We start from the raw sequence: 13,400 nt of genomic DNA, 5'->3' as shown, positions 1-13,400 counted from the left end.
CACGAAGTAGGAATCCCTAACCCTGGTTTTCCAATCTTTGAGGCCTGTTCAGTATTTTCAAGTTTCCAAAAATTAAGAAGAAAAATTAATTTTTATTCATGTTCATTAAAAAATAAAACAGAGGCAAAATATGGTACATTACAGTCACAAAGATGGAGAGAAAACAGGCACTTTGCTAAGGATCATTGGAAATTGTTGCCCTGGTGGCTAGATGACACACCTCTGAAAATACAGTAAATGACTTAAAAGCAAAAGAACAAGTGTAGACATTACATACCGCCCTTGATAAAGACCCTTCAGAAACATCTACACTCAGTCAGCCGGCGGTAACGGTCGCCCGTCCCTGGGAGGCAGCCGCTGTCTAACCCTGCGCTGTCCTTCCCTGCCTGGCAGATGGAGAGCTCTCCCTGTCGAACGAAGACGACTCCCTGGAAAACGGGCAGTCCCTGAGCGCCAGCCAGCTGTCTCTGCCTGCCCTGTCCGAAATGGAGCCGGTCCCGATGCCCAGAGATCCCTGCTCGTACGAGGTGCTCCAGCCTTCAGACATCATGGACGGCACAGGTAACGCCCCGGTGGAGCTGCAGCACAGGTCCCCAGGAGGTGACGTTGGGGATCTTTGGCCTGAATGGACGGGGGTTCCGTTGGGAACTATCCTGAGCATAAGAATCTCCTGGAAGTAGAGATGAAAGTGACCAACTAGTACATGCTGAGTATAAAACTATAGAGGATATTTAGTTATTGTTCTATAGTTTTAAAAAATATTTTTATAACTTTAGGGTCTTTAAAGAAATTTTATAATATTGATGATTTAAGATGTCTTTTTTTTTTTTAACTTTCTAACACTCATTTCTATTAAGATCAAACTAAAGAATCCTGCACTTCTACTTGGTACCTCTCTAGGTCACCGGTTCATACAGCCCTGGCATGCCCTTTAACCCTAGTCCCAGTGTGCCAGCTAATGGTTGTGTCAATTTAGCAGTTTGCACCAATTTACCGTGTACAATCAATGTGTTCATTGGCCACTAAATTATTTACAATTTGTGGGTTAACTTGTATCTGCCAACAGGTGATTTTCATGCCATAAAACTGTCACTCCCATTTGGTCCAAAGCCCTCTGAGTGGTCGCTCCTTCCCTCAGGAGGTTTGCAGAGGGGTCCTCCTTAGCCTGAAGGTGGGACCCTCCCCAGAGCCAGTAAGGTCTGGTCCTTGTTGTCAAGAGATAAGCCTGGGGGAAGCGACCTCCTGGCACATCTGGAGCAGGCAGAAAGGCCACGCCCTCCCTCCACACCAGGTGCGAAGTCTGCATTAGCAGAGCGCACGTGGGAGGATGGGAGAGATGGTGTTTCACAAAGTCAGTTCCCAGGCTTCCTGTTGGGACCCATGAGTCATTGCTCCATCAGTGTGCCCAACACTGATAATAACAGTGTCCCTGAAGGCAGGGGGAGAATTTAGCACTCCTGAGGGTGATTGCAGGGCTCTGATGCTACAGGGAACTCTGCTCCCCAGATCAGGGAGGAAGAAGAGGGCAGAGAGGAGTCATTTCTAGGCTTTCTTACTGGAGCAGCGATAGGAGGAGATGCAGCTGAGTAAGTCCCCCCATCCCTCAAGCTGGGGAGATTTTCCCAATAGAGCAGTGAACTGTTTTTTATCCAGCCTTCCTTGTAACGCTGAATCAGATGGATCTGATCAGTACAGTGAGACTGGCCATGCCAGTGAAGCCAAAGGGTATCAGTCTGTCATCCGCCAGGAGGCCAGCACTGAAGGCAGGCGTGTGCCACTGCCCGAGAGCCCGGGAGCCAGTCGGGGTCCCCCCAGGGGAAAAGGAAGAATCAGGACCAATGCAGAGCAAAGGGAAGTGGGATGAATTGAAACAAGAAAACCATAATTCTGGCAAATAAGAGGAGAGATGAAGGGGGAAGACAAACAGGTGTTGACTTGGAGCATCCTTCACCTTGTCAAGTTGATGGGAGCTGCAGGGGCAGGAGGGTGCCTGTCAAACTGCAGGGCACCCCCAGAGGCTGCTCCCTGGCTCACATGGCTCCTCAGCCTGAGGAGCAGCCACCCCAGGCCTGGGGGTGGCCTGCCTGGTGTCTGCCTCTAGGGTGTCTTCATTACCTAGTGTCCCAGACCTAGGAGCAAGGACACAGGACACCCAGCAGCCTTTAAAACAAGAATCTGCTCTCTTCCTCCCTAGCAAAGGCAAACAGGCCTAAAGAAAGGTGCTGGCATTTGGTGCTGGCTTGGGTCAGAGGGGACCCTTCACCCCTCCTGCATTACACCTGCCACCTGTTGGCTGTCACATTGCAGAGCACCCGTAGAACTGGTATTATAAATGCCGGGATCGAAGTGGCAAAGCTCGGGATAGTTTTGAGAAAATGCCATCTTCCTTTTTCTCCCTCTTAGTCCTTCTGCCTCTCCCTCTTCTGCCTCTGCCTCCCTGCTGTGCCCCACGCCAGCCGCAGCGCCTTATTGGATTTCTGGTGTCCTCTCTTTAACTCTCCCCGTGTACGTGACAACCTGGAAGCCGGTGCTCTGTTGTGTCGCTAGCCCATGTCCCTGTCTTGCGTGCTCCCGCCAGCCCCTTCGGCGCTGCATTTGTGTAATGTCTCCTGTGTGTCATGTGGTTGTCCCCTCAGTGTCTGAAGAGAGTCCCTCTGCCAGTGAGTCTGGAGTCCTCCTGTCCCAAGATCCTTCAGCCAAACCAGTCCTGCTACTGCCCCCCAAAAAACCTGCTGCTTTCCCTGGAGACCATGAGGAGACCCCAGTGAAGCAGCTGTCCCTTCTCAAGCAACCCCCTGCCCTGCCTCCCAAACCCACTGCCAGGATTGCCAACCACTTAACAGGTGAGTCAAGACATCTCCAGAGGCATGCAGCCCTCCCTTCCCTTCAAGGGATAATCTCTTCTCTTGTTCTTTTTATCTGAACATCTCTTTGGTGAGGTTGCTCTGTGGGACATGTGGTGTTTCCGTGTGTGTCTCGGTACACGCAGTCATGGCCTGGGTGTGTGTGTGTTTGTGTCAAGAAATATTCAATATACACCTGCCAGTCATGTGCCAAGAACCTTCAGTCATGTGTATCTGTAAATATGTACATTGGCATTTATGTGACTAATTCCAGATTATTTGCCTATCTAGGTGAATTAGAGTCAATGTCAAAATATTTGCAAAGATAAAGAGTGGTACCTTGTTGCCTTCATAATGAGTTAGTCAAAGCTCTAAATTTTTTGTCTTTAAATTATTGATCTGAAGCCCAGCATATTTCTTCTATTAAAATTTATGTCTGTGCCATTCTCTTAAAAATATAAAAAGTAAAGACAATAATCTATAAAATATTGTGAGAAAGAGTTGTAAAAGAAGAGTAAGCTTAAGAATGTTGTCTTAAAATGATTCTTGTATTTTCATTTTTCAAGTGGTACTTAATGACTGTACCTGTGGTTATTAAATTGGGCATCTAGTCGATTGCACTTCCCTGCATATGAGTACGTGAATCAGACACCACTGGGGTTTAAGGCTGTGGTGTGTCAGAGACTGAAGATTTCAGAGGGTTGCTTCGAGCCTTGAGAGGAATCCTACCTGATGCTGATCAACTGCCTTTTTACATCTTTGGCGTTCTTATAGTTTCTATTGATCTCTGTGCATTTTTGTAAGCTAGAATGGGGACAGAGGTTGGGAAGAATATTCACTTATTTTATAATAGAACGACTGAGTTTCAAAAAACTAAGTGGCTTTTCCAGGGCAGGCAGGAATCCTACTGTAGAGCCACAGTTAGGCTCTGTGTTTCCCAACTCCAAGTTCAGTGAGTGTTGTTCCAGAATACTGGGGTGTCTGTCACGCGGTGTGAGTTCGGTTAGAGTCCAAGTGAAACGTGGGGTCGTGTCAAACTCCTTAGTCCATGTACACCTCCACCCAAGTCAGAGGCTTATGGTTTAAAAGAGCAAATTTGCACCTAAAGGAACCATTCAACACATTTAAACACTGTTCAGTTCAGTGCTCCAAAATTTAAATGCATGGAAAACCACAAAGGAGAAAGTGCGCTCCTAGGCCTCCCTCTGAGAGAACACCGGTGTTCATCTGCCTGTCTTATCTGTCTAACAAGAACCAAGTGCTGCTGTACAGGGTCTTTATCATCTGCTCTGTGCACGCAGGGACGGTCAGTGAATACTGCACGTGATTCTTTTACCTGCTTGGTGTAGATCAGGATTTACTTGACTGACCTCTTGGGGCTCTCCATCTTCTCTGTTGTGAAAACACAGCAGCAAATATCCTCAACAGCATTGTTTTTCCTTTGAAAGCATCTTTGAGTCTTCCCTAATTTGCTTCCAGAATTAGAATAGATTATTTATATATACAGTGCCAACTCCCCATGCAGTTGAAAACCCACATTTAACTGTTGATTCCCTGAAAACTTAAGTTGTCCCTCAGAATCTGCAGGGGATTGGTTCGAGGACCCCTGAGGACACCAAAATCTGCGGATGCTCAAGTCCCCTATATGAAATGACATAGAACAATGCATACAATCAGCCCTCCACATCTGCAGATTCCCAGCAGTCACCGTGAATCAAAAACAGTACAGTTATTTATTGAAAAGATCTGTGTATAAGTGGACTCATGCATTCAAACCTATGTTGTTCAAGGGTCAAAGGCATATATAAAAATCGACTGGCAATATGACTACTGTCAAGAGTGATACTTCGAGTTCAGTCCATGCAGTCTGATAAAAGATTTCTGGAGAAGGCTGAGCTTGAGCTGACCCTTAAAGCATGAAGGGCATCTATAGAGAGTGAAGGAAGAGCATTCCGGGAACAAAGGCCCTGGATGAAGACTCAGAGGGTGCCACGTTTGGGTCGGTGACGAGGTGGCTGAGCCTGGAGAGGCCCGTCTTGGGATGTAAGGTGTAGAGGATTTAGATTGTGTTCCCATAGCAGTGGAAAGCCAGAGGTTTTTGAGCAGGAGAGTGATATGATAAAAACTAGCCTTTAAATTTTTTTCTGGGTTACTGTATAGAGACTGAACAGAAAGAAAAGAAGGTTGAAGGCCTAACAAAGAAGCCACTGAGGCCAGACCTATGCCTCGTTCTCCCAAATCACTCATTGAATGAAGTTGAACAGTTTGAGCCCGTGTAAGAGGCTGCTCCAGTTGTTGGAATATGAGCTAACAAGCATCGGGCTGATGGCAGTAGGGAGAGAACAGAACACAAGATGAGACACTTTAAAAGAAGAATTGACAAAATTTCTTAGACAACAACAGCCTTTAATTTAGCTATTTGTCTAATTAATGAAGGCATACTCCATTCATTCATAGCTTCAGCTCTGAGCCCTGAACTTGAGTAGGTTGGTAGCCTTAGAACTCTTGTTATTTGAGGGACTGAAGATACGTAACTTAGCCCAATCTCTCTGGCTCCCCTCATCCTTTCCCAAGAAGAGTGGACTTTATCTATTATCTGTAAACCTCACCTTTATATCAAGTGGATAAAAATACATGAAAGCCTTACCATATTGTACCTGGTAGCTGGTGAATATGATGAAGACAAGACAGGTGCAGAAGCCTGTGGGCTGTGATTCTGGCGCCACCCTTTTAGGTGTAAACCTGGACTTGCTGAAATTTTGTAAGCGAGCAATCAGTCATAGTGAATCTGCATCACCGTGAGGCAGCTGTATTAACCCTGTTCTCTTGCTAATTGCTCTAGAGACATCTGGGCCATGTCAGAAGAAGTTAATAAGCTACGAATTCTAGAACTCTAGACTGAGATTCAGGAGTTTGAGCACGTTCTCATTGTACATTGTTTTGTGGGCATTTTTGAAAGGAAACACTGGACAGTTTGAAAGACACCAAGCATGACTAACAGAGAGTGACCATGGTTGGTGGTCTGGTAGAACGCTGGAGGAAGCATGAGCCTGAACTTGGGCTACTTCCAGGTACACGATCAGGGGAAAAGATGCAGAAATATCACTGTTTTGGTATTTGCCTCCACTTTTATCAGGAAAACCTTAATTAACTTGGAGGCTCTTCATCTTATAAATTTTCTCTGTCCTTGAGCCAGGTAGTGAGAAGCCCTCCTCTCCCAAACTATTTCTTTTTTCTCACACTCTCATCCTCGTCCATCTCATCGTGTCCAACACCAGCCTGCACAGTAACCCATAATAAAGCTCAGGAGTTGTTGGGCATTAGATTCCCTCCCATTCTGGAAGTGCGGTGCCCAGCAGAACTGGTCGCTTAATGAACGTGGTCTGAGATGAATGATTCTCAAAGTGCTTGCTTTGGGAATAATGGCAGACCCTAGAGGAACAGGGTGATGGAGGCAAAAAGACAAAAATCCACTGTCTTCTTTCTTACTAAGTCTTTACCAATCACCTCACCTGCTACCCTGTCTCCAGAAGTCGAGTGTTAGACGTTATATGAGTAATGCATGCCTTCTGCATAAGTTACTGGGTTGGCCAAGAAGTCCATGTAGTCTTTTCCATAAAATAAAGGACACATTTTTCATTTTCACCAATAACTTTCTGTCTTTTTTTGAATTTTTTTATTGTTGTTAAAGTACAGTTGTCTCCATTACCAATAACTTCCTTGATTTTGGGTATTTTGAGTATGTCAGCTATCTCCCACTATTGGCTTCTAGTGGGCAGAGGCCAGGGGTGCTGTTCAACATTTTCCAATGCATAAGACAGCCTCACAGCAAAGAATTATTTGGGCAAAATGTCAATAGCACCAAGAAACTTCACAAACCACGTTTGACACATTTGATCAGTCACAGCACCTTCTCCACACAACACACAAATCTTTTTTTGTGTTTCAGCTGCATTTTTACCTTTCTTGAAATAATAAAGCATAATATGCCAAAAATGTTGTGTATCTTCTTCCATCTTCAATATTAAAATGGCTGCATAAAAATTCACCAATTTTGATTTTTTTTTTAAAGCGTGGTGCTGCGACAGCTGTCACAGTACAAAGTAACAAAATTGTTTTGAATGAAGTTACATACAACTAAATGCCACTAGAGGCATCATATAGAAAAAAGTAAATGAACTGTTTGGCCAACCTAACACCTATGGTTAGGTGCCCCACGAGTGCCGTTTGAATAAAGGATAATCAACCTATGTGACAGATGGGCTTCACAGTCTGACATTCACACTTGGATAGTAATAATGGAAGCTGCCAGATTTTGAGAAGTATACAGCATACCATTTCGTTCTGTGAGGTAGATACTATTATCATTATTCTGTCCTTTCCCGGTGGAGAGAAATGAAACTTAGGGAAGTTAAGTGACGTGATCATGGTTACACAGCCACGAGTGGCAGAGGTGGGCTAGACCCATTTCACGGGACTCCAGAGCCCTCCCTATAACCATTCGTTTATACTATGCCCACCAAAATACCTATCCTTAAAATTAAAAAAAATCATTAGCTTTTTTTTTTGCTTTGTGTTTTAATCTATTTAAGACAAAAAAATTATCTAGTCTTTCAAAAATAAAGATATGTTCTGAAGGCACTTGATTATAAAGAGGGGGACCTGAGCACAGTTGGGTTGGGTTTCAAAGAACGTTGCAGGAGACAGTCTATGAGAATCAATAAATGGGCAAATAGCCCTGCTCAGTGTGGTTCAGTTGGTTGGAGCATCGTCCTGCAAACGGAAAGTTTGTAGGTTTCATTCCCAGCCAGGGCACATGCCTGGGGTGCAGGTTCAGTCCTTGGTCACAACGGGTGCGGAAGGCGGTCGATCGATGTTTCTCTCTCACGTTGATGTTTCTTTCCCTCTCCTTCTCTCTCCCTCCCCCTCTCTCTAAAATCATAGATAGATAGATGAAAGGAAGGAAGGGAGGGAGGGATTGGCTTGCATTTGGCTACAATTCAACAAAAAAAAAGGAAACTGTTAATGTTCCTTAAAAGCAAGTCCTTCAGTTAATGTAAACATGCCCAGGGCTTATTTGCACTATCTTTAGAACCTGAAATAAAAGGAAACTTACTGTATTATCAGAACTCGGTTGATTGCTAGTTTCAACGTTACAAACTACTTAAAACTGCACATTTACCTGACAAATGGCATCCATGCCACGTGGTATTTTTGAACCTCAACACGTGTCTAATGAGAATCCTCTATCCAGTGCTTGTCAAGCCAAAACCGATATTCCTATTTACAGCTGCCTCTGTAGTTTTGTGGACACTGTCTAAATGGACTGTCCTACAGTTACGTCCCAATATGTAATTTCACTTTTGTTTTCTGTTTCTCTCTGATCCTGTCTGTCCCCACTGCTTCCTGATCTCCCACCCACCATCCTTGTTCTCCTCTTTCGGCCTCCTCTCTCCCCAACCCTACAAATTCATCTAACTCCTCTGGCTCAGTCCTTGCCTTTCCTACCAGAATTCTGCTGTGAGAGTGCAAGATAACTGATGGTTAGACCACTGTGACCTTAGATGTCATCCCTGCCTTTAAATGTTCATGAACTGTAACCCAGCATCCTCATGAGGAGTTATACTCTCTTGATAACTGATACCTTGAATGAATGGGAAACTTACCTAAATTTACCCTTTGTATCCATCTCTCCATACTTTTCCAGTCTTGATTTTTTCTTTTCAAAATGCAGAAATATTTTTTAGTGCATGTACAGACTACTGACTAAAACATTTTTTAAAGGGTGCTTTCAGCTCTTACCTCTATGATGAGGGTGAAGATTGCAGCAAAATACCTTTCTTTTTTTTTTTGTAGCATGTTAGATTGGAGCTCTAATTTACTTGGCACTTTTTTTTTATTGTGGTGAAGACACATAATATAAAATTTACCATTCTAACCACTTTAAGTACAGTTCAATAATGTTAAGGATATTCACATTGTTGTACAGAAGATTTCCAAAATGTTTTCCATCATGCAAAATTAAAATTCTGTACCTATTAAACACTCCTCTTTTTCTTTCTTCTCTCTTTAATTCCTGGTAACCACAATTTTTTTAAAGATTTTATATATTTTTAGAGAGAAAGGAAGGGAGGGAGGAAGAGGAACCTCAATGTGTGAGAGAAACATTGATCAGTTGCCTCTAGCACGTCCCCAACCCGGGACCCAGCCTGCAACCCAGGCATGTGCCCTGACTGGGAGTCAAACCAGCAAGCCTTTGGTTTACAAACCGATGCCCAACACACTGAGCCCCATCAGTCATGGCAGTAACTACCATTTTAGTTCTTGTTTGTATGAATTTGAATACTCTAGGTACCACATATAAGTGGAATATACAGTATTTGGTTTTCTTGGCGGGGGGAGGCTGGCTTATTTCACGTAGAATAATGTCCTCGAGACTTATCCATGCTGTAGCACATGACAGGATTTCCTTCCCTGGTAAAGCTGAATGGAAGTTATATATTGAGGGCCTACTATGTGCAAGGCACTCTGCCAGCCCTCACATAATTTACAAAAGTATTCTTTCATTTGCTATAGGGGTTGTAGGCAATTGTAAACTGCAGAAAACTATTAATATGAAGATATATAAACATGGCTCTAAAGAAATTCAAGTGGTAAGAGATCAAATCCTTTTGGAAGAATCAGAAAAAGTGTCATAAAGGAGGATGTATTTGGGACAGGCCTTAAAGATGAATAAAAGTTTGATGCGTAGGGATGAGAGGAAGCTGCTGTACTATGAGAAGCAGGGTACACAGAGGGACATGAGTATGAGGCATAGTGTGTTTAAGAAATAGCAAATAGCCCGGCGTGGCAGGGACATGGGATCCTTGTAGGAAAGTAATGAAAGATCAGTCGGAATTGGGCTGAAGCAAAACTGTGGAGAGCTTTGAATGCCATGATGAGGGATTTAACTCTGGAGGAGGAAGTGGGCATCTTTTGCAGACTTTTAGCAATGATTACTTGATTTCACACAAGCTTTTCTTCTCGATGGTACCGTGGATAAGGAGGGTAACAATGCTGGGTGAATGAATGGAACTGGGGGTTGTCCAGCATCAACTTGAAATTGCAAAGGGCACCAAACTGCTGCCCTTAGTTCTTCTTCTTGGACATTGTTTAAAATCCCAGGAGTAAGTTTCCTGAGGGCAGGGATGTGGTCTGCCTTGTTCCCTACTGTGTCCTTGACCAGCATCATACAGCAGCAGAACAGGGGGTCTTGTGAGCAAGAGAAGCCTCTGTCTCTGAGACAACTTCTAAGGAGGAAGTGGGTGATCATTTGCCCTCAAGCTCATAGCTGGATACTTCTTCTCCAGCTCTGACTTCTGCCATAAATAAAATCTGATTCTCTTGCTTTGTATAATGCTGGAAGGAACCATGATAACCTTGATGGAAAAGCAACCCGTGTACAAGTAGCTAGCAGGTAGAACATGACAGCCATCCATTGGTCAAACTTGTGGTGCAGCCTTAGGCATCAGGGAACACACTGGGAATTTCAGGGGGAAATGGGATGACCTCGTACACCCCAACAGCAGATGGTTAGACCAGCCATCTCCATCAGTATAAATGCAAGAAATCTGAGTGTGTCCTCCAACAGTGAATGAATGTTGTGTACCAGGAAGATGCAAGTTTAGAGACGAACTGCGGCCATCCTTGTTCTTTCTTCATCACATTTATGGATCTAACTTGAACTTCTCGGTATCTTCACCATGACTGTGCCACCTCTTAACAGTTCTGTGTAGTATTTTATTTTATATGATCTAAATTTACTCCTTTTAAACTCCATAGATATATTCCTCGGGTTCTGGTGTCTTGAGATCAGATGAACACACTTATGCTTACCTTCATGACTTGTGGTCTTGATTCTATTTCTTCTCATTTTTGCCTGGATTTTCACAAGCTGCAGTCCTCCCCAGGAGGCACAGGCAGATCGTGCTCCTTTCATTTGTCCATCTCTGGACCATCTCACCACCCCCCATATGCCAGCCTCAGGGGGCTCAGGCTCAACAGCTCAGTTATCAGCTGAAAGGCACTCTTCTCACTCAGTCTCCCAGGGAGGCAACAGTACTCATCATTACTGCAAAAATAAACAGTATGATGTGTTTTTATATAGGTGATTTATGAATTTTAACAAAATACTCATCTTTCAACAGGTGTTTGTTCTTATGATTATAGGGACATCTACAGTTTTGACACTTTGAGAAGAGTTTCCTGACGATGTGTAATTTTACTTGGTAAAAAATCTAACTCAGTTACTTGCTCTGCAAAGGTAACATGCCCAGTGACTCAGCTGGCGAGTGACCCCTCCACAGCCCAGCCTCTCCGTCTCAGTGAGGCATGTGCCTTTCCACCTGTCATCCTCCCAGATGGCCTTAGGTGGAGCCAGTTTAAAAACAAAAATGCTTCTCTGTGGAAAGTGGCTCTGAAGCAAAGTCACTTGCTGGTGCTGTATGCTGTAAGAGCCCTCACTTTTAGGTCTCTGGAAGGTCTTAGGACATATTCCTCACCAATGTCAGACATTTGCTGTAACCTCCAGGTACTGATCAGCCTTGGGAGAGCAAGCCAGGCGGGCAGACATTTAACACAACTTCTTCGTTACTCTGGTTTCCCTCTACACCATCCCTCTCACCACAAGGGGCCAATCAGCATAGGTTACCTTCACAGGCATCTTACCAAGGAATAAACACCACACTGCCACAGAATCGCTAGGATGGCCTGAAGGAATTGATGAGCCCCTCTGAGCGTCGTTCTTGCAGCTGGGAGTTGACTTAGTAGTTCAGTGACACTGGACCCTTATTTAAGTTCTTAGTACACTTCTTATAGGCCTGTATGTCTTTGGGTGGAATGTCTGTACCTATGAAAGGAGACCAAAATTCCTGACCTACTAGAACTGCTGCCCATGGGAATGGTGTTCTTTCACAGGATCTCAAAAGAAGCATTTCGAGAGACCCATGGGTGGGGGTTCGTGGCATGGTAAGATTAGAGGGCTGCCCCTGAGGGCCCAACGCCTCTTCTCTATCCATCCTGCCACGGAAGAAGTCCAGCCTTGTCTTCATCAAGAACGAAAAACAAAGACCAGCGTCTACAGATTCTCTGCCACTGGTTCAGCATCAGCAGTCTCAGGCCCTGTCCAGGTTTCTTAGCCTTTTCCCAGCTGTGATCTCTTGCTGTGCTGCTGTACCCAGGCTCCCACTTGGAGCCTGTGTTTGTGATCCATGCAGCCGCTGGCCGTGCAGCAGCTAAGGCCTCATGGTTGCTAAGGGGAGAAAATGCACAAACAAATGGACGACTGCATGTTAGAAGGGGAGAGAGAGAGTGAGAGCCCTTTGTTCGCTGGGAGTATATTATCTCTGGCTTGGGAAGGACCAGTCACTTTTTCAAATAACCAATCAATTTCCCAAGCTTTCATGGGCTTCTGATGGGTCCACCTCCTAACCAATCCATTCCTTAGATCTTCCAGGGTTGTGTCTCTTATCCAGTCCTGTCCTTTTTCCAGGCTAGATGGACAGGTCGCTGTGGTCACCATCTTGGCTCCCACTGCACATGTGCTTACCTTCCCCTTTATGTCCTAGCCCTTCCCCCCCAGGATCTGCCGGGAAGGACCAGTGGTTCCCTGGAGAGTGTGTGAAACTAACTTCCTAGGGGAGCAAGCCTATGCTCCCTAGTTGATTATCCTTAATAATGTCTGATTTCCTTTTCTCCCTTTTTTTATTAATATCTAGCTACCTCTGCTCACAGAACCAGCAATGGCTGAGAAATTCTTAACATCTTTGTTCATTAAGACACTAAGTGCTACTATCATTAACAGGTACTTCTGATACAGCAACAGTTACAAATGGCTTTTGCAATAGGTGTTAATAAAGTGAGAAGAGAGGCTAGGAGTGTAGTCATTTCACCCAGACTCATTCTACTGTCCTATGGCAAGAGAGCCAGCTACCGAAGTAATCTGAGGGTTTCATTCTCCTTGTCCAGAGCTGTGTCATGTTTGAAAATATAGCCTTCTTGGGTTTTATGGCTCTCTGACACTCACAGTTTGGGTTTATGTTCCTTGTTCTCTGGAACTGGTCGTTTTTGCTTTTTCCACTCCAGAGACTGGCAGTTTTATGAATACACTGCACCTCGATCAGTCTGGCTGCAGAGGACTCCTCCATTTCTAGGTCAGCACATGTGTGCCCAGAGGGACCAGCCACCGCCACCATTAGAAATGCAGGAGGTCGAGTGGGTCCCCCAACAGCCCTTAAAAGTCATGTAGCAGAGACATGCAAAGTGTTACTCAGTGAGGGACTATCAAGGTAAACGAGGCATTTTTACCCCTGGATTTTTAGAGGAAAATAGCCAAAGTCCCGAAAAAGGTTAGATATCTTTCCCAGGTTTTCTCACCACCAGGCTGCATTCTTCTCAGCACTGGTGCGGGGCTGTGTGCAGGGAAACAACCTGGACAGCCCCCCCTTTTCTCTCCCTGCAGCTCTTTGTCCAACACAGCAAACCGCAAAGATGGTCCTTTGGAAGCCTCCTTGCTCCACT

General features: G+C 44.7%; 1 protein-coding gene across 8 annotated transcripts in view; it reads left to right on the top strand.

Annotated features, from left to right (window-relative positions):
* Positions 1 to 13,400, top strand: part of PHACTR1 (phosphatase and actin regulator 1) — a 521,513-nt gene that overhangs the window by 435,531 nt on the left and 72,582 nt on the right. For 6 of the 8 annotated variants that reach the window (XM_024565398.3, XM_045199434.2, XM_053920259.1 and 3 more), the window contains 2 exons: positions 394 to 561; positions 2,637 to 2,843. In XM_024565398.3, the coding sequence (XP_024421166.1) occupies positions 394 to 561; positions 2,637 to 2,843 (375 nt within the window). The remainder of the gene's footprint in view (positions 1 to 393; positions 562 to 2,636; positions 2,844 to 13,400) is intronic. The other 2 variants (XM_024565400.3, XM_053920258.2) reach the window with 1 other exon arrangement.

The sequence above is a fragment of the Desmodus rotundus genome, chromosome 3 (assembly GCF_022682495.2).
Source record: "Desmodus rotundus isolate HL8 chromosome 3, HLdesRot8A.1, whole genome shotgun sequence".
NCBI lineage: Eukaryota > Metazoa > Chordata > Mammalia > Chiroptera > Phyllostomidae > Desmodus > Desmodus rotundus.
The sequence above is the reverse complement of the archived record's forward strand: the minus strand, read 5'-3'. Positions and strand labels throughout refer to the sequence as shown.